Source organism: Moschus berezovskii, chromosome 23 (genome assembly GCF_049115385.1).
Source record: "Moschus berezovskii isolate FMDL1 chromosome 23, NW_MosBer_1.0, whole genome shotgun sequence".
Lineage (NCBI taxonomy): Eukaryota > Metazoa > Chordata > Mammalia > Artiodactyla > Moschidae > Moschus > Moschus berezovskii.
The window spans coordinates 20,865,348-20,889,458 of record NC_142482.1 but is presented as its reverse complement, the minus strand read 5'-3'; the positions used below and the strand labels follow the sequence as shown (position 1 = coordinate 20,889,458).

At 42.8% G+C, this 24,111-nt stretch overlaps 1 protein-coding gene across 3 annotated transcripts in view; it reads right to left on the bottom strand.

The window, feature by feature from the left end:
- The window catches only part of BLTP3A (bridge-like lipid transfer protein family member 3A), a 77,285-nt gene that overhangs the window by 7,249 nt on the left and 45,925 nt on the right, over nucleotides 1-24,111 (bottom strand). For all 3 annotated transcript variants that reach the window (XR_016036094.1, XM_055407055.2, XM_055407056.2), the window contains 10 exons: nucleotides 23,809-24,001; nucleotides 17,582-17,668; nucleotides 16,898-17,068; nucleotides 16,362-16,501; nucleotides 13,483-13,624; nucleotides 12,753-12,946; nucleotides 11,088-12,544; nucleotides 5,684-5,880; nucleotides 3,074-3,228; nucleotides 2,839-2,989 (listed from right to left, as the gene is read on the bottom strand). Coding sequence is in view for 2 of the 3 variants with exons in the window: in XM_055407055.2 (XP_055263030.2) it covers nucleotides 2,839-2,989; nucleotides 3,074-3,228; nucleotides 5,684-5,880; nucleotides 11,088-12,544; nucleotides 12,753-12,946; nucleotides 13,483-13,624; nucleotides 16,362-16,501; nucleotides 16,898-17,068; nucleotides 17,582-17,668; nucleotides 23,809-24,001 (2,887 nt within the window). In the remaining variant the exon portion in view is untranslated. The remainder of the gene's footprint in view (nucleotides 1-2,838; nucleotides 2,990-3,073; nucleotides 3,229-5,683; nucleotides 5,881-11,087; nucleotides 12,545-12,752; nucleotides 12,947-13,482; nucleotides 13,625-16,361; nucleotides 16,502-16,897; nucleotides 17,069-17,581; nucleotides 17,669-23,808; nucleotides 24,002-24,111) is intronic.

The window sequence follows — 24,111 nt, the reverse complement described above, 5'->3', positions numbered from 1 at the left end:
AGAGGAGAGTGAAAAAGTTGGCTTAAAGCTCAACATTCAGAAAACTAAGATCATGGCATCTGGTCCCATCACTTCATTGGAAATAGATGGGGAAACAATGGAAACAGTGGCAGACTTTATTTTTTAGGCTCCAAAATCACTGCAGATGGTGACTGCAGCCATGAAATTAAAAGACGCTTACTCCTTGGAAGAAAAGCTATGACCAACCTAGACAGCATATTAAAAAGCAGAGACATTACTTTGCCAACATAGATCCGTCTAGTCAAGGCTATAGTTTTTCCAGTAGTCATGTATGGATGTGAGAGTTGGACTATAAAAAGCTGAGCATCAAAGAATTGATGCTTTTGAACTATGGTCTTGGAGAAGACTCTTGAGAGTCCCTTGGGCTGCAAGGAGATCCAGCCAGTCCATCCTAAAGGAGATCAGTCCTGAATATTCATTGGAAGGACTGATGTTGAAGCTGAAACTCCAATTCTTTACCATCTGATGCAAAGAGCTGACTCATTTGAAAAGATCCTGATTCTGGGAAAGATTGAAGGCGGGAGAAGAAGGGGGCGACAGAGGCTGAGACAGTTGGATGGCATCACTGACTCAATGGACATGAGTTTGAGTAAACTCCAGGAGTTGGTGATGGACAGGGAGGCCTGGCATGCTGCAGTCCATGGGTTCGCAAAGAGCTGGACACGACTGAGTGAACTGAACTGAATATTCATAACAATCCTGTACCAGAAGTATTATCATCTTCCCATTTTACAGATGAAACAAATAAGGCACAGAGAGTAACTTGCCAAAGTAACAAAGCTTGTGGACTTCCCTGGTAGTCCAGTGATTCAGAGTCTGCCTGCCAAGGAAGGGGACACGGGTTCGATCCCTGTTCTGGGAAGATTCCACATGCTGCAGGGCAACAAAGCCCTTGCACACAACTACTGGAGCCCATGTTCTAGAGCCTGTGCTCTGGAACAACAGAACCCACTGCAAAAAGAAGCCCACATACTGCAACTAGAGAGTACTCCCCACTCACTGCAACTAGAGAAAGCCGACACACAGCAACAAAGACCCAGTATAGCCAAAAATAAATAAATCATTTTTTAAAAACCAACAAAGTAACACAGTTTGCAAGTAGCAAGGTAGGAGCTGCATGCAAACTGTCTGACTGCAAAGGCCATGGGCTTGGCCACTTTGCTCTAATGCCTCTCATGGTAGAAGGGACATTAAGGACCAATTAAAAAGCTGGTCTTGCTTAGAATCAGAGGCAGTGGGCTAATGGTCAAGGTGAAACTAAAACAGAGGACCCTTGGGAGTTCCCTGGTGGTCTAGTAGTTAGATCTCAACTCTTTCACTGCTAGGACCCAGGTTCATTCCCTGGTTGAGGAACTGAGATCTTACAAGCCATACAGCGCAGCCAAAAATGAATAAACAGTGGACCCTCAGCTCTGCTAAATTTGATCATCTCTTCCTTTCTCCAAGTCTTGATCTTCTCATCTTTCTCTCAGGAGGCCAAGCAGGATCTATGCTAATATACTCAAAAGTGCATGAAGAATAACCTCAGGTGCAGCCAAGGCTATGAAACAACTTACATACCTATATAACTGTAAATTGGTACAACCGTTCTGGGGAAAAAAATGGGCGTTATCTAGCAAAGTTAAAGCTATACCTACCCTAATGACCTAGCAATTATTCCTCAGGAATATAAACCTGGAGAAACTCTCCAACACCCATAACAGGAGACATATACAAGGATGGGCATGTCAAAACAATCCTATCTGAAACAGCAAAAAAAACTGGAAACAAACCACATGTCTGTTCAGAATAGAATGAAGAAGTAAACAGTAATGAGTACAAGAGAGATTTTGGGAGTGATGGAGATGGTTGCAGAACCCTGTAAGCTTACTAATATTTATCAACACACACACTTAACAAAGAGTAAATTCCATAGTATGCAATATTATACCTCATTAAAGCAGTTTTTTAAAAAGTCATACATTTCTACAATAGAATATTATAAAGTAGTGAAAATGAATGCATTATAGCTAACTCAACAACATAGAAGGATTTGAAGAATATCACAGTACTTGAAAAGAGAAAATCCCAAAGAATATAAACGATAATTCCAGTTAAAAAAAACTCGAAAGCTAAATAATACACTGATAAAAAAACATGTAGAAGAATTGTAAAGCAAGAAAATGAAAAATGCAAATTCAGGACAGTGATCCCCTATGACAGGTGAGAGGCATGAGGAAGGTTCTGGAGAGGGGCTCCCAGGGCTCAAACTTAATGGTACTGTTCTATTTATTAAACTAGGTAGTAGGTACATGCATTCATTGTATTATGATTATTTTATACCTTATATATATATTTTACAAGCATTCTACTTTATAAGCATATCTACGCAATATTTAAAAATATAATTTTTAAAAAACGAAGCATGTAGTTCCAGTCCAGATTTTTCCTGCCATCTTTTAAAGTATAAATAATAATTTACATCAAAGGACTGAATCAGAAGCTCCCTGATCAGATACAGCTTGGTGTTAGCAGCCCCACAAACAAAGAAGTGAACACTGTCCTCTCACATGAGGGTAAGGGGCACGTGGGAGGTGAGGATGGAGACCAGCCTAATGGGCACACAGCCTCAGTGAGAGCTCTGGGAGGCTCCCTGTGAGAAGGAGGCTTCACTAGACTGCTTCCTCCTCCTAACGGCTGCTGGAGAGAAGCACCAAGCACTTGGCACTGGGCTGGGTGCCCCTGGAGCACAGGACAGGAGCAACTTAAGCTCTGACTGTCCTCCTCCCCACCCCAGCTCAAATCCCACCAGCTCTCCTAGAATCCCACCATCCTCACCTGGGCACTGTCCATGCAGGAACTGCCAGAGTCCCACGGTGCCCGGCTGCTGGAGAGTCAGCTTCTCTCCTTGCAGGGCCACAGTCAGGTCCTCACCACGTACCTCAATCCCCAGAGACACCTCATTCACCTTCAGGACCAGAACTGACACCTGTAACGGGAGACTCACTTAGCTGCGTCCCAAGCTGCCAGCTGAGAGACCACCCTCTGCAGAGAAGAAACTAGAACAGCTGACCAGGTGAAGATTGAGGTCTTCCCCACTGTGTGAGACAGAACTGTTGGCCTCTGGTGATCCCTGGGCATAACTATCCACAACAGGGCTCTCTTGAACACCAGCACTGTCCACAGCACTGGGAAGAGATCCCGGTAGAAGAGATTCTGGACCAGACTCTGCAAAAGAAAGATAACAAGAGCTGGAGAGTCAAAAAATTTTACTCAAATCCAATCTCTAGTGACAACTGTAAAAACAAAAAATTTATGACATTCATGAGAAAACTGGAAATTTCAAGACTAACTGGATATTTAATGAATTTAGGGAATTATTGTTAATTTTTTAAAGTGTGACAATGGTATTTGGTCATGTTGAAAAAAGTCTGTAAATGGAAGCAACCCAAGTGTCCATGGACCAGAGAACGGTTAAACAAAGTGTGGTACAAACGAAAAATAGATACTAGCCTTAAAAAGGAAGGATATTCTGACACATGCTACATACAACATAAATGAGCCACAGAGACATCATGTTAAATGAAATAACCCAGTCATGTACAATTCCATTTACATGAGGTACCTAAAGTGGTCAAATTCATAGAGATAGAAAGTAGAATGGTGGATGCTAGGGGCTGGTGGAAGAGGGAATGAGGAGTTATTGTTTAATGGGTATAGACTTTCAGTTTTGCAAGATGAAAAGGTTCTAGAGATAGATAGTGGGTGATGGTTGTACAATGATCTGAAGGTACTTAATGCCACTAAATTATAGTTAAAAGTAGTTATGATGGTAAATTTTATGTTATGTACATTTTACCATAATTTTAAAAACTTTAAATTTGGTTAAAAATCTGTATTTTCTACAGATGTGTAATGAAAACATTTATATATTTATGGATAAAATGATATGGAGGGATTTGCTTCAAAGTAATATGGGAAGAAGGGAAGAGGGCAGAAGAATAAATGAAATAAGAATTGCCAAGACATCTGGTCCCATCACTTCATGGCAAATAGATGGGGAAACAGAGGAAATAGTGTCAGACTACTTTTTTGGGCTCCAAAATCACTGCAGATGGTGACTGCAGCCATGGAATTAAAAGATGCTTGCTCCTTGGAAGAAAAGTTATGACTAACCTGGACAGCATATTAAAAAGCAGAGACATTACTCTGCCAAAAAAGGTCCGTCTAGTCAAAGCCATGGTTTTTTCAGTAGTCATGTATAGATGTGAGAGTTGGACTATGAACAAAGCTGAATGCCAAAGCTGAATGCTTTTGAACTATGGTGTTGGAAAAGACTCTAAGAGTCCCTTGGACTGCAGGGAGATCCAACCAGTCCATCCTAAAGGAGATCAGTCCTGAATATCCACTGGAAGAACTGATGCTGAAGCTGAAACTCTAATACTGCGGCCACCTGATGCAAAGAGCTGACTCATTGGAAAAGACCCTGATGCTGGGAAGGATTGGGGGTGGGAGGAGAAGAGAATGACAGAGGATGAGCTGGTTGGATGGCATCACCAACTCGATGGACATGGGTTTGAGTAAACTCCGGGAATCGGTGATGGACAGGGAGGCCTGGTGTGCTATAGTCCATGGGGTTGCAAAGAGTCAGACACGACTGAGCAACTGAACTGAACTGAACTGGGACAGTAATAGTAGAGATTTTGTCCAAAATCTGTCATATGGCGGTTGTGATCATATTTGGAAATGGAAACCTTTCCAAATAAAAATAAAATTAATTCCAAAAAAAAAAGAATTGCCATGAGTTCTTAATATCCCAAGCTAGGTAATGGGTATATGAAGGTTCATTATTTGCTTCTATTTTTAAATATTTGGATTTTTCCACAAGAAATTAATAATAATAACAAAACAAACATGGATATGCCATCCAGTTTAAGAAACAGTATATTCTTTTTTCATTTTATTTTCATTTAGATACTCTTAAGTGACTGTTTTAGGCTTTCCTGGTTGCTCAGCGGTAAAGAATCCACCTGCAATGCAGGAGCCACAAGAGACGCGAGTTCGATCCTTGAATAGGGAAGATCCCCTGGAGGAGGGCATGGCAACCCACTCCAATATTCTTGCCTAGAGAATCCCATAGACAGAGAGCCTGGCGAGCTACAGTCCATAGGGTTGCAAAGAGTTGGACATAACTGAAGCGACTTAGCATGCACACAAGGGATGATTTTTAAAGTTTTCATTTTGATAACCTGAAAGAACTAGTCTAACTCCTAGTGGGGTTTAATCTAACTTCTGAAAGTTACTCATTTTACTATAGACAAAAAGCTCCTAGTTATTTTCCAACAATGAAATACATAGTCGAGCAAAAGATAGGAAACACACACACACCATTGATACAGCCGCAAAGTTAACCTACTGCCACTGCTCCATGGCTGTAAGACTAGTCCTCTCTTCTTTGAGTGTTGTTCTGGGATAAGGGTTAAATACCTGTCAATAACCTAAAAGATGTGAGGATAAATTTAGAGTCACAGATCCATTAAAATTTCACTCTTCTTTGGTTTTGATTAAGAAAATGTCTGCTTTATCAAAGCTCAGCTCCTTCTGCATTCTGCCGGTCTGAATACAGGCATCAGAAAAACCCTCTTGAGGCTCTGCAACTCTGCCTGGCTCTGCTTCCACTTACCAGACTCCAAGAGCATCACGAAGCTCTCACTGCCATCACTGTCCACTGAAATCCGGTCTTCAGGGCCACTGTTATCCAACGAGACACCATCAAATGACTGCTGGGACACTGTCCTCTTCATGGAGAAAAATCGGAGTCGGGCAGCACCTCCACTTACGGGGGCTGCCACCCCTTCATCTACCTTGGCCACAGGCTCCCTGTTTGAAAAACAAAAGCAGAAACCACAAATGTGGCTTAGGAGGCACGTTGTTTCATTCTCTTGCAATACCCATCCTTTTCGCCCAGACAGTTATTGTAAACATAAACTTTGAGGTCCACTATTACTTTCTGTAGAAGGGGGTCACACCATTTTTCAACTGCTGGGCCTTTCTGAACACTCCTATTCCAGCATTTCAAACTGCACAGGCAGTCCTCCCATGTCAAATGCCAAGGTTATTCAGGATTATCCTGTCTATAGCAGAGACTACTACCTACAGCCCTGGTGCTTATGAGTTGTACCCAAAGCCATTCCTCAAGCATTTACTGAATAACTTCTGCATACAAAGCACCACACATGACACAGGGCAGTGGTGGGCAGTGATGAATAAGACAGCCCCTGTCCTCAAAGAATGTGTATTCTATCAGGAGAGAGGGGACTATACATAAATAACACTATATGGTAGTAAGTCACACACTGTAAGAGGGACAGGGGTACAAGCCAAAGGCTCGACAACGCCAGAAAAGGGAAAGGATGAAAAGAAAGGGGTCGAGAGTGGCTCTGAGGAAAGAGACGGTGTGAGAGGGGGTCCGTGAGAGGCTGAAGGAGACAGCACAGAGGGCCTTCCATGTGGAAGAAACAGCCTGCACAAAGTTGTGGCACCAGAAAACAAAATGTACCTTGGAGACTAGCAAGCAGCTCAGCTCAGCTGGAGCACAGGGTTTGCTGGGGAAGAGCAACAGAAGATAAAGTTAGAAGGCTTCTTTAAAGAAACTTGTAAAGACCTTTTGAGTCCACCCTCCTATGTTATAGGTGAAGAAACTGACTCAGTTTCAGTTAAAGGTAGAATTAAGAAGAACCCAAGTCTCCTAACTTCTTGCTAAGTGCTTTTTTCACTTAACCACATGAGCTGAAGCCAGATCATAGGAAACCCTGGGTAAAAGACAATGCATGAAAGTGCTCTGAAAACTGTGACGTGTAGGAGACAGATGAGAAATCTCTGTACTGTCCACTCAATATTGCTATGATGCTAAAACTGCTCTAGAAAATAGTCTATTTAAAAAAAATAATAATGTGCCATATGGATATATCACAATAATTGATAATGCCACACTAAGAAGTTCAAACTCAACTCAGAAAAAAGAAAAGGCCAGAAGGGTTTAGAATAGGGAAATAATAGGATTACACCTGTGTTTTAGGAAGTTTGACCTGCCTTTTACAAATAAGCTAGAGACGGAAAGACAGCCAACAAGGAAATCAACTAATAGTTTACTAAAACACTCCATCTGTGGGAGCAGACAGGAAAAACTGATGTGAGACTCCCTAGAGCCCTATACTCAGTCACCCTCCTAGGGGTATTAGTATCTAAAGGAGAATTCATTAAAAAGTAACTTCTCAGGCTTCATCTCAGACCTACTGGAAGAGGAACTCTGGGGGTAGGGCTCAGCACTCTGTGTTTTAACAAGCCTCCATATGATTCTGAAGTATGCCTAAATTTAAAAGTATGGTCAGAACCTGACAAATGCCTGGAAAAGGCAGAGGTTGAATGAGCAGGAGAATGAGGCCACCCAAAAAAGAAAGAAAAAACGAGCTGGTCTGGGATAAGGAATTTAGTTTTACACATGTGAGGTTCAAGGCACCCCTGGAGATCCATGTGGAACTATGTGCAGTATAGTTTTAAAGGAACAGCAGGGGAGGGAAGGAAGTCAGGACTGAAAATAAGGACTCTTGCAGAAGTGAGGCAATGGACAAAATAACCAAGAGAAGAAGTACAGCTGACCCTTGATCATCACAGGTTTGAACTGCACGGGTTCACTTACATGTACTCTGTTCTCAACAGTGCATACTAGAGTACTACAGGGCTTCCCAGGTTGCTCAGTGGGGAAGAATCCACCGGCAATGAAAGAGATGCAGGTTCAGTCCCTGAGTCAGGAAGATCCTCTGGAGAAGGAAATTGCAACCCGCTCCAGTACCCTTGCCTGGGAAATCCCATGGACAGAGGAGCCTGGCAGGCTGCAGTCCATGGGGTCACAAAGCTTTGGGCACGACTTACTGGCTGAACATGCGCACATAGTGCTACATGATCTCCAGTCAGTTGAATCTACAGATGTGCTGAAACCACAGATATGCAGGAACCATTTCATAGGTAAGGCCAACTACAAGTTACATGCAGAGTTTCAACTGCACAGAGATTCAGTGCCCCTAACTCCCATACTGTTCAAGAGTGAACAAAATGTATTCAAAAATGCAAAGTATCTGAAAGTTTGGCAAATTCATCAAGAACCTTAAAATGTTTGTAGTGTGTGACCCAATAATTCCACTTCCTAGGTTTTATTCTAATAAAATAATTAGTAAAAAATAATAATAATAAATAATAATAAAAATAATAATCCTCTTTATTCTAAAGATTTTATTTTATTCTAAAATAAATAAAAGATTTAGATATGAATAAAGAGTCATGTTCACAAAAATAAGAACATTTAACACAGCATTGGTTTCACCTGAGAAAAAAGTAGAACCAGACTAAATGATCCCCACCCCCGCCTAGACTGTGAATTTGGATGAATAAATTATGATACATCTATTTGCAAGAATACAATAGACCAATTTGCCAAAGAACTGATGCTTTTGAACTGTGGTGTTAGAGAAGACTCTTGAGAGTCCCTTAGACTGCAAGGAGATCAAACCAGTCAATCCTAAAGGAGATCAGTCCTGAATATTCATTGGAAGGACTAATGTTGAAGCTGAAGCTCCAATACTTTGGTCACCTGATAAGAAGAACTGACTCACTGGAAAAGCCCCTGATGCTGGGAAAGACTGAAGGCAGGGGGAGAAGGGGACAACCGAGGATGAGATGGTTAGATAGCATCACCTGACTCAATGGACATGAGTTTGAGCAAGCTCCAGGAGTTGGTGAAGGACAGGGAAGCCTGGCATGCTGCAGTTCATGGGGTTGCAAAGAGTCGGACACAACTGAGCAACTAAACAACAAAAATAGAGCAATTAAAAATTATATATTCAAATACTTCATGAATGGGAATCTGTTCACAATTAAACAAAGTGAATAAAACTGGAAATTTTCTATATTCTATAGAAATAACATAATCCTATTAAAAAATTTGTGTACTTCACATATGTAAACATGTACAAGCATTCACATGGATACATAAATATATGTATAAAATCTAGAAGATCCAAAAGTCAATAAGGGCTATCTCTGGATAGTGTTGGGCTTTCCAGATGGAGCTAGTGGTAAAGAACTTGCCCGCCAATGCAGAAGACATAAGAGACACGGGTTCGATCCCTGGGTTGGGAAGATCCCCTGAAGGAGGGCATGGCAACTCACTCCAGTACTGTTGCCTGGAGAATTCCACGGACAGAGGAGCCTTTGCAGGTCACAAAGAGTCGGGCATGACTGCAGCAACTGAGCATGCCATGCACGCATTGGATAGTGTCATTACAGTGACTTTTATGTTTTCTTCTTTAGTCTTTTATTTTCTACATTGTCAACAAAATGAACACAAATTATTCTGATCAATTTTTTGTGGGCTGGGCACCATGCCACGTGGCATGCAGGATCTTAGTTCCCCAACCACAGACTGAACCCAGGCCCTTTATGGTGGAAACATGCAGCCTTAATCACTGGACTGCCAGGGAAGATCCCATTTTTATAATTTAAAAAACAAAACGATGATAAAAGGAAGAAGAGAGCAGCCAAGGAAAAAGATGACTACTTCAGAGAAGTGTGAGTAACTGCGCAGGGTTACAAATGCTCAGGACGGACTGACTGGCAGGGCTGACTGCACAGGGAGTCCTGGAGAAAGAAGACTGAGAAAAGGCCACCAGCCTGGCCAGTGGGGAAGTCGGTGTTGGTGTTTGAACGAGTCTGTATCACACACACTTTTCTTTTCTCCTTTTGCCTCTCCTCTGTTCCCAATCCTCACTCATCTCCATTTGGAAAAGGCAGCACATTTGGTGACTCTGAGTTCAGGCTCTCAATCCTCACCCCAACACGCACAAGCTGTGTGATCCTGAGTAAGTTTCTTACCTCTCTGAGCCTGTTTCCTCATCTATAAAATGGGGAGTGATACTAGTTCCTTCCTTATGGGGCTCTTATAATTTATTGGGTTACTACTGTAATATTTAGGACAGTTTCTGACACATAGAAAGCAGTCAATAAGTGTTGACTAGTATTATTATATAATTTATCTTCTCTTTCATCCTAGGCTATCTTGGCCAAGCAGGTAGTAGCCCACTTGCAGGCTTTGCTTTGAGACCGATTTAAGAAAATCCTCTTAAACAAAAGCTCTAAAGCTATTGATCGTCCCAGCAAAGATTTTCCATAGTTCTCATTATCCTTTCTGAAAGCACAGACACTCGTGGAAAAAATCTATGCCTTCCCTTCCTTCTGATTGCTCATTTCTGTATTTTCTGCTTACTCCCTGCTGCAGCCCCAATGCCTAACACAGGGCCTCGTGCACAGTAAGGGCTCAGAAAACATTTGTTCCATGAATGGATGAAAGTCTCCCTTCTTTACTACCCTAGCAGATACTGAATCAGGTGTACCAGAAAGAGCAAATCCAAAGCTCCAGCTTTTCCATGTATAAAAGACCGAATCCATGAGCTCTGGGCTCTGAAGCCTCCATTTCCTCAGCTATAAATTGGATCACGAACATCTGCAGCGAACTCCTCAGGTTGTTGTGGGATTACGTCAAACAAAATATTACGCAAGAGCCCACAGAAAAGAATAAAACATCATACTGGCATTATTATTCTGATATAGTATATCTGTATCAACAATAGGGAATCAGTGAAAGAGATAACTTGATGCTACGAAGCAATAAATGCTGACTTGAAAACTGCCCAAGACCAGACTAAGATACATGGAGGCATGTGAAAATTCATGGGATTATGTTATTTTATTGTATTTCTGGGTTCTCCCCCATCACAGGATTAGATGTAGTCCTGAAAATAAAATCTCTCTGACTGAAATACTTATTATCCTCTAAATACCTGAAAGTTCCTCTGCTGCTCTCCAGGCAACTCTGAAAACTAAAGCCTCTGCCACATTAACTAGCCCATTTTACACACACTCCTGGACTACAGGCGCTTCCCAGTCTACAAGTGTGCATGGCAGGAGGCCTGAGCCCCGTGCCCAGAGCTAGAAAGAAAAGATGAAGTGACTGAGGGAGGCAGAGAACCACTCACTTGGTCGGGGGCAGAGACAGCATCTTGTGCATGGTGGAGGTCATTCGGTCTCTGCCCAGACTGAAGGCATCCTTGGTCAGGGACATAGCTTCCTTGGTGAGGTCCATGGTGGCATGCAGTGCCTCCTTGGTGGCATCCTTGGTCATGTGAATAGCACTTGATAATTCTCCCTCTATGTTCTTCAAGGGGATGAGCTCGCCCTGTCCGTTCACAGCAGAATCCCTGCTCCCTGGGGGCTTCAGTGCAGCTGGTGAATCAGATGCTTGGGCTCTGCTCGGTGTCTTGACCTGTAAGGAATCAACTGCCTCTTGGCCCTTCCCTGCCTCCTGCTGGGCAAGAGAACCTGTATCCTGTACTTCTCCATTGCTGTGGAGAGGCAATGGCCTGTCCTGGGATGCATCCAGATGTTCAATGCCACTGTCTTCCAGAACTTTCTCAGGGCTTGCTGGGCCCTGTTCTGAGGAGGCATCAGACTTCAGCTCCCGGTCCTCTGAAGGAGACAGCTCTGAATCTATGAGGCTGGTAGTATCTGAACCCTCAGAGTCAGCCTCATCAGCCCCAGGGGGAGGATGCATGAGCAGAGCCACCTCCGCACTGGGGAAGAGGACACCAATGCAGGCTGTCTGGTTCTGCAGGGGAGCCCCAGTCATGGCCTCTGTATCCTTAGTCAGCTGCTCCTGAAGACCCTGCAGCACCTCCTTCAGACGAAGGAGAGCCAGGTACTGGTAGTGGTCGAGCCGCAGGCGGACATGCGCAGGGGAGTGCACAAGCGCGTGCACGCCCGCCGTGTCCTCCAGCTCCATCAGAGGCCCTTTGCTGTCCACACCGCTGCTGCCTTCTTGCAGGATCTCCATGACTTCCGGAAGGCCTGACAGGCTTTTCAAATCATGCTCAGTCTTTGACCTTTGATGGCACACAGTGTCAGGGGCCAGGGCCTCAGAATGGACAGGACTGCCAAAGCTGGCGGATGGTTTCAGCCTCCCTTCTGTGGCTGTACGGAGCTTTCGTGCCTGCACTTGTTGCCAGCGGAGGGGTAGGCAGGCCCAAATGGACAAGGGGAAGGAGGCCACAAAATTCAAGGTGTGGCCTTTGAAGTTCTCTGTTCCCTCAAAGTCCAAGGAGATCTGGGTAAAGTGGATGGACCAGAGGTCCTGGGAAGCCTTAAGCCTCTGAGGGGGAAGAACACTAGACTGAGGGAGGCAGGAATCCATCTGGAAGGCGTGATCCATAAAAAACATGTGTAAAAGGCTGAAGCCGCCTGGCACCTTGGGAAACTGAACGTAATTGGAATGAAAGAACTCAGTAGCAGCAAAACCCCGGAAGAGACTCTGGAGGTCTGGACAGCTACAGTATGGAGCGTGACGTGTATTGGTGGCAGTCATGCCTGACGAACAGAGGACAAGGGACTGGGGGCGGTGCAGCGCAGCCCGCTCTCTCTTCTCCAGCGGGAAGCTCACCTTCAGAGAGAAAATGAAACCCAGTTCAGAATGGCCAGCAGAGCATCTCTGCAACCCACCATTAATACAAGCGTGACGGACCATTTGGGCTGTAAAACTGCTTTCCTTCTTTCTATCCCATGGGCAGAGCAGAACCTTGAATTACAGTCATGGTAGAAATGCAACTATGGCTGCCCATAGGGAACAGAAATACCACTCTCTACCCTACCTTCAACCAGAAGGCATCCAGGCGGATGTCCAGATGTTCATCTTTCTGGCTGGAATCTTCCAGCTTGTAGATAGCTTTGAACTGCTCCAAGCTGCGATACAAATCCAGGCAGAAGAGGTTTCCCCAGAGTAAGCTGACAGGATCCATAGTAAATGTCAGACCATTTAACTGAATGTAAAGATTGGGACAGGGAACTGGAAAGCAGAGAAAAAAGAATTACCATGAATGAAGTAATAGCTTGACTCTTACTTACCAGCTAATACTCATTTTATTATCAAGAGAACAAAGGTATCGACTTCGCTGGTGGTCCAGTGGTTAAGAGTCCACCTGCCAATGTAGGGGACACAGGTTTGATCCCCGGTGCCAGAAGATCCCACATGCCAGAGGGCAACTAAGCCCGTGTGCCACAGCTACTGAGCCATGCACCTAGAACCTGTGCTCCGCAACGAGAGAAGCCAACAATGAGAAGTACATGCACTGCAATCAGAGAGCAGCCTCTGCTCGCCACTAGAGGAAGCCCACACGCAGCCACAAAGACCTAGCACAGCCAAAAATAAATACATTTTAAAAATGAGAGAGAAGGAATCTTCTGGGCAGAGTTTTCAACAAAATTGTGGCACACTACCTCAAACGCCTAAAACTCCTAACAGAATAGGAACAGAGACTCCAAGGCTGACTAATGTGAACAAGGCAAGTTAGACTGGAGGAAATGACCAGGGCAGATGCTTACCTGGCAGCTCCTGATTATCAGGGAAGTAATACTCTGTGAACTCAATATGAATGGCAGAGACCTGAGTAGGGAGGTTGTGAAGCTTCCGACTGCAGGACAGGAGTGTCGATGGCTTCTTACTTGGCTGTCCAGCTGTTGAAACCTAGGCAACCACAAGTGGCTGTTAGCATCTGTACCGCACCCCGAACAGAATTTCCTCAGTTTCCTCTGAGGTAGGATAAAGCCTCTATAATTAATTCTTCCAGTGTCTGTCACGGGGAGTAGAGTGATTTTCACATGGATGCCAGGCATTCTCACGCCTAACAAACACAATCTATGAGTTCATCATTTCCATGAAAGGTTTGAAGTGGGGTATTCAGAGGAATTAAATCAGACCATTATATCTACTGTGGGCAAGAATCTCTTAAAAGAAATGGAGTAGCCCTCATAGTTAACAAGAGTCAGAAATGCAGTAATTAGGTACAATATCAAAAATGACAGAATGATCTCTGTTCATTTCCAAGTCAAACCATTCAATATCACAGTAATTTAAGTCTATGCCGCAACCACTAATGCCAAAGAAGCTGAACAGTTCTATGAAGACCTACAAGACCTTCTAGAACTAACACCAAAATTAGATGTCCTTTTCATCATAAGAGGACTAGAATACAAAAGTAGGAAGTCAAGAAATACTTGGAGTAACAGGCAAGTTTGACCTTGGAGTATAGAATGAAGCAGGGCAAAGGCTAAGAGAGTTTTGCCAAAGAACGCATTGGTCATAGCAAACACCCTCTTCCAATAACACAAGAGAAGACTCTGCACATGGACATCACCAGATGGTCAGCACCAAAATCAGATTGATTATATTCTTTGCAGCCGAAGATGGAGAAGCTGTATACACAGTCAGCAGAAACAAGACTGGGAGCTAACTGTGGCTCAGATCATGAACTCCTTATTGCCAAGTTCAGACTTAAATTGAAAAAAGTAGGGAAAACCACTAGACCATTCAGGTATGACTTAAATCAAATCCCTTACAATTATACAGAGGAAATGACAGATAGATTCAAGGGATTAGATCTGATAGAGTGCCTGAAGAACTATGGACGGAGGTTCATAAAACCGTACAGGAAGCAGTGATCAAAACCATCCCCAAGAAGAAGAAATGCAAAAAGGCAAAACAGTTGTCTGAGGAGGCCTTACAAATAGCCAAGAAAAGAAGAGAAGTGAAAGGCAAAGGAGAAAAGGAAAGATACATCCATCTAAATGCAGAGTTCCAAAGAATAGCAAGGAGAGATAAAAAAGCCTTCCTAAGTGCTGGATGGCATCACCGATTCGGTGGACATGAGTTTGAGTGAACTCCGGGAGTTAGTGATGGACAGGGAGGCCTGGCGTGCTGTGGTTCATGGGGTCGCTAAGAGTCGGACACGACTGAGCGACTGAACTGAACTGAAGTGCTCAATGCAAAGAAACAGAGGAAAACAACAGAATGGGAAAGACCAGAGATCTCTTCAAGAAAATTAGAGATACCAAGGGAACATTTCATGCAAAGATGGGCTCAATAAAGGACAGAAACAGTATGGACCTAACAGAAGCAGAAGATATTAAGAAGAGGTGGCAAGAATACACATAAAAACTATACAAAAAAAGATCTCAATGACCCAGATAACCACAATGGTGTGATCACTCATGTAGAGCCAGACATCCTGGAATGTGAAGTCAAGTGGGCCTTAGGAAGCATCATGATGAACAAAGCTAGTGGAGGTGATGGAATTCCAGTTGAGCTATTTCAAATCCTGAAAGATGATGCTGTGAAAGCACTGCATTCAATATGCCAGCAAATTTGGATAACTCAGCAGTGGCCACGGAACTGGAAAAAGTCGGTTTTCTTTCAAATCCCAAAGAAAGGCAATGCCAAAGAATGCTCAAACTACCACACAATTGCATTCATCTCACACGCTAGTAAAGTAATGGTCAAAATTCTCCAAGCTGGGCTTCAACAGTATGTGAACCAAGAACTTCTAGATGTTCAAGCTGGATTTAGATAATGCAGAGGAACCAGAGATCAAATTGCTAACATCTGTTGGATCACAGAAAAAGCAAGAGACTTCCAGAAAAACATCTACTTCTGCTTTATTGACTGTGCTAAAGCTTTTGACTGTGTGGATCACAACAAACTGTGGAAAATTCTGAAAGAGATGGGAATACCAGACCACCTGACCTGCCTCCTGAGAAATCTGTATGCAGGTCAAGAAGCAATAGTTAGAAGCAGATATGGAACAATGGACTGGCTCCTAATTGGGAAAGGAGTACGTCAAGGCTGTATATTGTCACCTGCTTATTTAACTTATAGGTAGAGTACATCATGCAAAATGCTGGACTAGATGAAGCACAAGCTGGAATCAAGATTGCAGGGAGAAATATCTATAAACTCAAATATGTAGATGATACCAGCCTTATGGGAGAAAGCAAAGAGACACTAAAGAGCCTCTTGATGAAAGTGAAAGAAGAGAGTGAAAAAGCTGGCTTAAAACTCAACATTCGAAAAACTAAGATCAAAACAAAAAGGAAAAAAATGAAAAAAAAAACAAAAAGAAATAAATAAAAAATGAAAAAACAGAAAAATGAAAAATAAAAAAAAAAAGATCATGGCATCTGGTCCCATCACTTCTCACTTCATGACAAAGAGATGGGGAAAAAATGGAAACAGTGACAGACTATTTCCTTGGGCTCCAAAGTCATTGCATATGGTGACTGCAGTCATGAAATGAAAAGATGCTTGCTCCCTGGAAGAAAAGCTATGACAAACCTACACAACATATTAAAAGCAGAGACATGAATGAATGAACTGCTTCCCCACCTCTCTGCAGCCCTGTTTCCCCATATCATGGGCTCCTCCTTACCTGGTGGATGTCCAAGTCATCCACCCTTATGACCAAACAGCTAGAGCGCAGGCGATTCCATGCTGGAGGCCGAAAGACTATCTGCCGGCCCTGAGAAGGGCTTCTTTCTAGGGGGCTCTTTCGAGGACTGGAGAAAGAATCTAAGTAAAAATAAGAAGGTGGGAAAGAGATTGAGATACACCCAATTCTCATTATTAACAGGATTCAGAAAGTAAAAACTCTTAAGATCATTAGTGGCACGTGTAGAAAAGAGCTTGTCAACACTGGCAAGCTTCTGGAGGGAACTCAAAAATCATCTTCTCCTTCAGACCAAAGCAACAGAGATGAATACTGATGAGAGATGCTAACAACTGCTCTTCCACATTGCAGATCTGCCTGGAGACAAACAGGACCCATAAAGAAAAAAAGTCATGAATGTCTCTTGGTGCAATAAAGTTAGCATAATTAGCCAGGCCAGTGCTTTATTGCCACTGGATACTCAAAGGCAAATGTCAAGTGACAAAGTTAAGGGATTCCTCCAGCTCCTCATAACCTACCTGCTTTCCTCCGGAAGGAAGAGTCTACCCCCAGGTGCCAGGGTGGTTTCAGATCTGTCTCCTCATACCACTTCTCCATCTTACTCTGAAATTCTGTCACCAGCTTCTGGGCCCACTGGCCTCGGGTCTCCATAGCCTCACAGTGACGCACCCAGTGTTTACAGCTATCACCTGTGCAATAAGGCAAAAAGATTTTAGTCTAAGATCATGATCCAATGTCTTAATTTTTCTTTTCCATTGGTATATCTTTCCACAGTTCAGAATCTGATCCCTCACCACCAATCCAAAATTCTCTAAGAAAAAATTATCTAGTGAGAGCACTCAAGTTCTTCTGGACTCTGTATGTAATTTTTCCTAAGGCTCCCTAAGGGCCAGCTGCATCTTTGACCATGGACCACTGGAGAGACTCTAAAATGAGTGGAAGTAAGGGGCAGAGCACAGAATCAAATGCTACATCTCAGGCACTGCCTCCCCTCCTACTTCTCATCAATGATAAAGAGTCATCAACAGCAGACCCTGTAAGTTTCCAGAGATGTCCTCTTGAAAAAAGAACATAGCCAACGCCTCTCTGAGCCTGTGCTGCAATCCCAGGCAACCTTCTGCTGGACAATCAGGGGTGAAGTCAGGCATCAGTCTTCAACACCTCAGCCACACTAAAACTGCACACATTCAGCATTCTCCTACCTGCCCAGTGGAAGGGGTAATAGTCGAATGCCATCTTGCGAAAGGTTAGCTGCATTGCACCACCCATGAGTCTGTTTGCAGAGACACCTACAAAGACAAATAATGGTGAAAAGAAGCATAAGAAACAAAGAGGCCTAAACACCACTTCAAGCACTGAAAAGTCCTCCTGAGGGTAGGCTCCCAGGCCTGGCTGATTCATAAGTGCAGCCAGCAGGCTATGATGGCAGGTGATTTGCAAGGCCGAGGCTATCCTCTTTTGAACTGCAAAGGATATACTCTAAAAGTTTGTGTTTGTTTTTTTTAGAAAAGCATATTTCCATTGTCTCTGTAAATGGCTCCCCGATATCCAGAGAGACAAAAGAAGCAGCAAAGCTCAGGATTCCAGAGTTCCAATCTTAGGACTCCCACAGGTACACCTGACAACGTTGACTGACTGGTTCCCCCAAAACCAGCAATACCAGTACTGCTGCCTCTCAACACAACACCTGGAGAGGCGTGAGCCGAACTCTCCAACAAACAGGGACCAATACTATTTCCTTTCATATCTTAGCTAAAACTGTGATATCAGTCATTACACACTGCACATACAAAGAACGATGGAACACAAGAACACTGCACTAACAAGGACATTATAAACAGACAAAAGAGTGTCCACAAATTGAAGCTTGTCTGCAATGAGTCAAATATTCTATTGTTTATCCTGAATTCAATTCTGACTAAATGAATGAACTTTCCATGTTTCTATCTTATCTCTACAGCTATCTTATCTTCTCTCTAAGCACGATAAGAACAGGGACTATCTCTTCTCCATATGTGTAATGAAGAACACTTGTCCTGTTCTGCACTTCCATCCTATCCCTTCCACCTTATTTCCAGGAAAGGGAAATACCGTGGGACCTTCTAGCTGTCAGCCGGTGCACCTACAATCAGGGAGTCATTTCCATCCAGTCTAGGTACCACCACCCCAAGTTCTGGACTATTCACCATCCTACCAAGAGGTAAACCTACACCAGTTACTGCTGCTCAACCTTTTTGTCATAATTAGTACCTCTTAGGAGCCTGTTTTGGAGACGGAAATGGCAACCCACTCCAGTGTTCTTGCCTGGAGAATCCCAGGGACAGGGGAGCCTGGTAGGCTGCCGTCTATGGGGTCGCACAGAGTCGGACACGATTGAAGTGACTTAGCAGCAGCAGCAGCAGCAACAGAAGCCTGTTTAGATGTTTTTTACCTAACTGCCCCTTCTCCATGAAATGTAATACCACAGATATACTGTATATCATATGTACTAAAGCTTATTCCTTTTATTCAATGCAAGGTTAAGAAAGACTAAACAATTTTTTTAAGTTAAAAGTTAAAAGATTTGGGACTTTCCTGGTGGTCCAGTGGTTAAGGCTCCACACTACCAGTACAGGGGGCATGGGCTCAGTCCCTGGTTGGGAAAGATCCTGCATGCCATGTGGATAAATAAATAAATAATTTTTTTAAAGTTAAATTAAAGATTTAAAGCTATTAATATTAAACTTAATTTTATATTTACTGAGTAACTTTTAATGTAATTTCTTATATAAATTATAATGTATAGAATCATGTATGCATTTTAGCAATTTATATAAATACATAAGTGATACAATCAAATTTTCAGTTATTCAAAATTATTTTTGAAATAAACAAAAATTTTAAATTAATTTCTTAAAATTATTTTTCATTAACCTTTAACTTTCACTTAATATGAGAAAATAACTTTTAGCTTAACTTTGTTGTTATTTGAGTCACTAAGTTGTGTCCGACTCTTTGCTTAACTAGGTGCTAGATATTCATTCAGATGGTGTCAATATTTTCTCAACACAGTTAAATTACTGACTGGTTGAACAATTTGTGGAATTAAATAATAAAATATAAACTATTTTTATTTAATTCTCAAAGTTCAAATTACAAAAGTACTGAGCATTAATGGGAATTCCCTGGCAGTCCAATGGTTAAGACTCTACATTTCCATTGCAGGGGGCACATGTTCAATTCCTGGACAGGGAACTAAGATCTTACACACCACATGGCATGGCCAAAAAAAAACAAATACCCTAAAGATTAAATATAAACAGCACTGATGAGGTAGCCAATGGCAACTAAGAAGTATATACAAGCCATCTGACTCACCATCTGACTTTGAGATCAAGGACTTTCAAGACTTAAAAGTCCTCTAATCACAGCCATATATTTGCCATAGTTTATAGCCCTAATCTTCCATGAACTCAATATCAACGTTGTTCATATGATACCCAAGCAAACTCAATAAGAGAAATTAAATACCAGGGAATAAAATTTTGTGAAATAGAGTTAAGCACTGTTATAGCTAAGATTTTTTTTCATCCCTCAGTTTGGTTCAGTTCAGTTCAGTCGCTCAGTCGTGTCCGACTCTTTGCGACCCCATGAACCACAGCACACCAGGCCTCCCTGTCCATCACCAACTCCCGGAGTTCACTCAAACTCATGTCCATCGAGTCGGTGATGCCATCCAGCCATCTCATTCTGTGTCATCCCCATTTCCTCCTACCCCCAATCGTTCCCAGCATCAGAGTCTTTTCCAGTGAGTCAACTCTTCGCATGAGGTGGCCAAAGTATTGGAGTTTCAGTTTTAGCATCAGTCCTTCCAATGAACACCCAGGATTGATCTCCTTTAGAATGGACTGGTGAGATCTCCTTGCAGTCCAAGGGACTCTCAAGAGTCTTCTCCAGCACCACAGTTCAAAAGCATCAATTCTTCGGCGATCAGCTTTCTTCACAGTCCAACTCTCACATCCATACATGACCACTGGAAAAACCATAGCCTTGACTAGACGGACCTTGGTTGGCAAAGTAATGTCTCTGCTTTTTAATATGCTATCTAGGTTGGTCATAACTTTCCTTCCAAGGAGTAAGCGTCTTTTAATTTCCTGGCTGCAATCAGCATCTGCAGTGATTTTGGAGCCCAAAAAAATAAAGTCTGACACTGTTTCTACTGTTTCCCTGCTCCTCACCAAAAAACCGATTTTCAATGTCCAGAACAGGCACGCATCAAGACAGAAAGCTCAGTGGTTGTTAAGAGCTGCAAAATGGGGACTGGCAGCTAGTGGGTACAGAGTTTCTTTTAGAGATGACAAAAATGTTCTCAAATTAGACTGCAGTGATGATCACACAACCCTATGACTACACTTTAAAACAATGAGTTGTATATTCTAAATGGGTGAATGGTATGGTATGTGAATTATTTATCCATAAATATTGTGTGTGTGCTCAGTCATTTTTGACTCTTTGCAACCCTATGGACTACAGCACTGCAGGCCCTTCTGTCCATTGAATGTTTCCAGCAAGAATATTGCAGTGAGTTGCCATTTCCTTCTCCAAGCTATCTTCCCAACCTTCTCCAAGCTATCTTCCCAACGTGTGTCTCCTGCATCTCCTGCATGGCAGGCAGATTTTTTTACCATTGAGCCACTGAGGAACCCCATCAATAAATATATATCTGTTTAAAAGAAAAGAGTTGAATTTTTACCTACTGAGGGTGATAGCATCCCGGTTGAAAATGTATGACCTAGGCTACTGGAGGGAGTGTGTTTCACAGCCATGCTCCTATTGGATTTATTTGGAACTAAAAGAACAATCGACTACACAGACTGAACATATTAAAATATGATCTAGAATCAAAAAATCAACATATATAATTATAAACATATAATCATATGTGACAAATAAATAGTAAATAGTGTATATAAATGACTAAAATTCTCCAGTGAGATGGTGGGAAGAGGATAGCCTACCCTGAAGAGAGATAAAGAAAGCTTTGGCTCACAGTCCTTAACCTGAGGGAAATACTAAAGAGGCAGATGACACTCTTTTCCCCATCAACCACTCACCTCCACCCGGAAGCAGCTCCAATTTGATTTTAAGAGAGAGTGCTGCCCCACCCCAAGCCACCCTGTCCTCAATGACCTACAAAGTTTCCAACAACATCACCTCCAATACCAAGGGATAGGAAAGTGTATTAGTCAGAGGCCCCAACATCCAGGCTATAGTGTCCTCAAAGAAAAAGCTGATAGTTATAGCCTTCAAGGACTCCCTAAAGCAGCACTGTACAAAAGAACTTTCTGTGATGATGGACATCTTCTATGGTCAATCAGTCAGTTCAGTCGCTCAGTCGTGTCCGACTCTTTGAGACCCCATCTAGGGTCCACAGATTACTTGTAATGTGACTGATGCAAATGAGGAACTGGATTTTTAACTTTATTTAATTTTGATTTTAATTTAAATAGCCACATGTCTCTCTCTATTTGCTACCATATTGGACAGACAGTTCTAGAGCAATGTTATCCAATAGAAATGTAACATAAGCCACATAAATACTTTAAAATTTTCTAGTAGCTACATTAAAAAAGGTTTTCTTTCAAAAAGTAAAATTAATTTTATTATTACAATTTAAACCAATATACTCCAAATATTATTATTTAACATGCAATCAATAAGAAAATAATTATCAAGGTATTCTGAGTCTTTTTTTGTACTGTGTCTTCAAAATCCCACAGGTATGTTACACTTGTGGGGTTTGGATCAGCAGGACTTCCCTGGTGGTCCAGTGGTTAAGACTCCATGTTTCCAGTGCAGGGGGCATGGGTTTGATCCTTGGTTGGAGAACTAAGATGCCACACGCTGTATGGCATGGCAAAACAAAACAAAACTTCACTCAATTTGGATCAGCCCATATTTCAAGTGCCCATTAGTGGCTAGTGGCTGCCATATTGACCAGGACAACTGCAGACAATCTTGGAGTCCTTCCTATAATACAGAGTTCTTCCTTCACCTTTCTTCCCAAATCCAAGGGGAAGAATCAAAGTCACAAGAACTCCTTGTGTACCTTGGCCTTTCACACAGTCATATGCCACACCTGGGTATGATTGGATGGGCGTTTTCCCTCTGTCTCATCGAAAATGCCCCTAAAATCCACCGAGTAGATTAATTCAGCTTCATAAATAAATGGGGGCTTCAGGGAGGGCTAGCCATTCACATCTTAGTGTGGATTACAGAACCCTGCTACGTGATGAAGACAGGGCTCTACACCCTCATCTAGCAAGAGGATGAAACTCTCCACATGTATTTTTAATGACAAAACAAAACTCCAAAGTCTTCATAGTAACACTTAGAAGAAATAACCGAACAAAATAATAACTGGTTTAGCAAAGAACTTTCAAAATGAGTGGGTAGCAAACCAGTGAGTGGCAGAAGCCATCTTTACCCTGTCACTGCTCCTTCCAGCTCTGTCATCTTGGGAGTGCAGAGAGGCTAAGTCCTTTCAACACCAAGGCAGAGCAAAGCAAGAGGCAATGGAGCTTGGTGACCCAGGAATAAAAGGTAGGCTCCCCCAAGGAAGATGACTCTAAGTCTCATTAAGAGGCAAACACAACCTCCAGAGACAATAAGGCAGCAAGAGAACACGCTACCACACGACGGCATCTAAACCCAGAGCTGGCAGCAAAGGGGAGCCGAGGGAGAGCAAAGAGAATTGAAGGAACCAGCAGCAGAGAAATAATAATCCAAACACTGGCCTATGATTAAGGTCCCCCAAGTTCAGTATATTAACTCATTCAAGCCTGATAACAACCTGTGAGTAAGAAATGATTTAATTCAAGTTCACAAATGAAGAAACTCAGAGAGGTGAAGTGATTTCCCTAAGACTTATACAGGAAAGAAATGAATCAATTACTTTTCATTCTGAATAAATGTGTATGTATATTTAATAACAATTGCTCTAATGAATGAAAAAGTATGATAAGAACACACTGTAACCTCTCTGCTTGGGAAGAACACATTTATATATAAATTGACTCAAAGATCTGAAAATTCTGAGGTTTCCAATAGTTGAATTTACCCTCTGGAAAGCTTATAACAGTGGTCAGCAATGCCCACTAGGGAGGAAAAAAAGTATACACTGCTTGGGCTCTGTCCCTAAGGATTCCGATTTAGTGAGGTCTGGGAAGAGGCCCAGCCCCTGTATTTTACTGTCCCACAGGTGGTTCTGTTGTACCCTAAAGGCTGACAAGCAGTAACAGAGAGACGCCCCAGGAGCACTGAGACTGAGGAAGGCTGTGGTGTGGGAAGCCAATAAGATACCCCAACAGAGTCTTGAAAAGAGCCTTCCATCCCCCAGAGCTGCAGCCAGTGATGGACCACCCACCCAGGCTCGGGCCTCGCGGGATACCTGGCTCTCGGGACTGGCTATCATCACAAACGTGCAGGTCCAGGCGCGAGATGAGCAGATGGTAGGAGGACTCTTTCACATCAAATTTCTCAAAGTACTGGCTGAGGCGGCTGCTGCTGCTACTGCTGCTGCCCTGGCTGCCACCAAACGCCTGGGCCCAGGACTGCTGGGCGCTGGGAGCAGGTGGAGTGATCTATGTGTGACAGAGAAAAACAAGAAGTCCAGACCTAGACAGCTTCCTTGCTGGCTTTCTTTAAGCTTTAGTTTAGCCTGAAGAAAACCACAATGTGATAAGATGTCCCT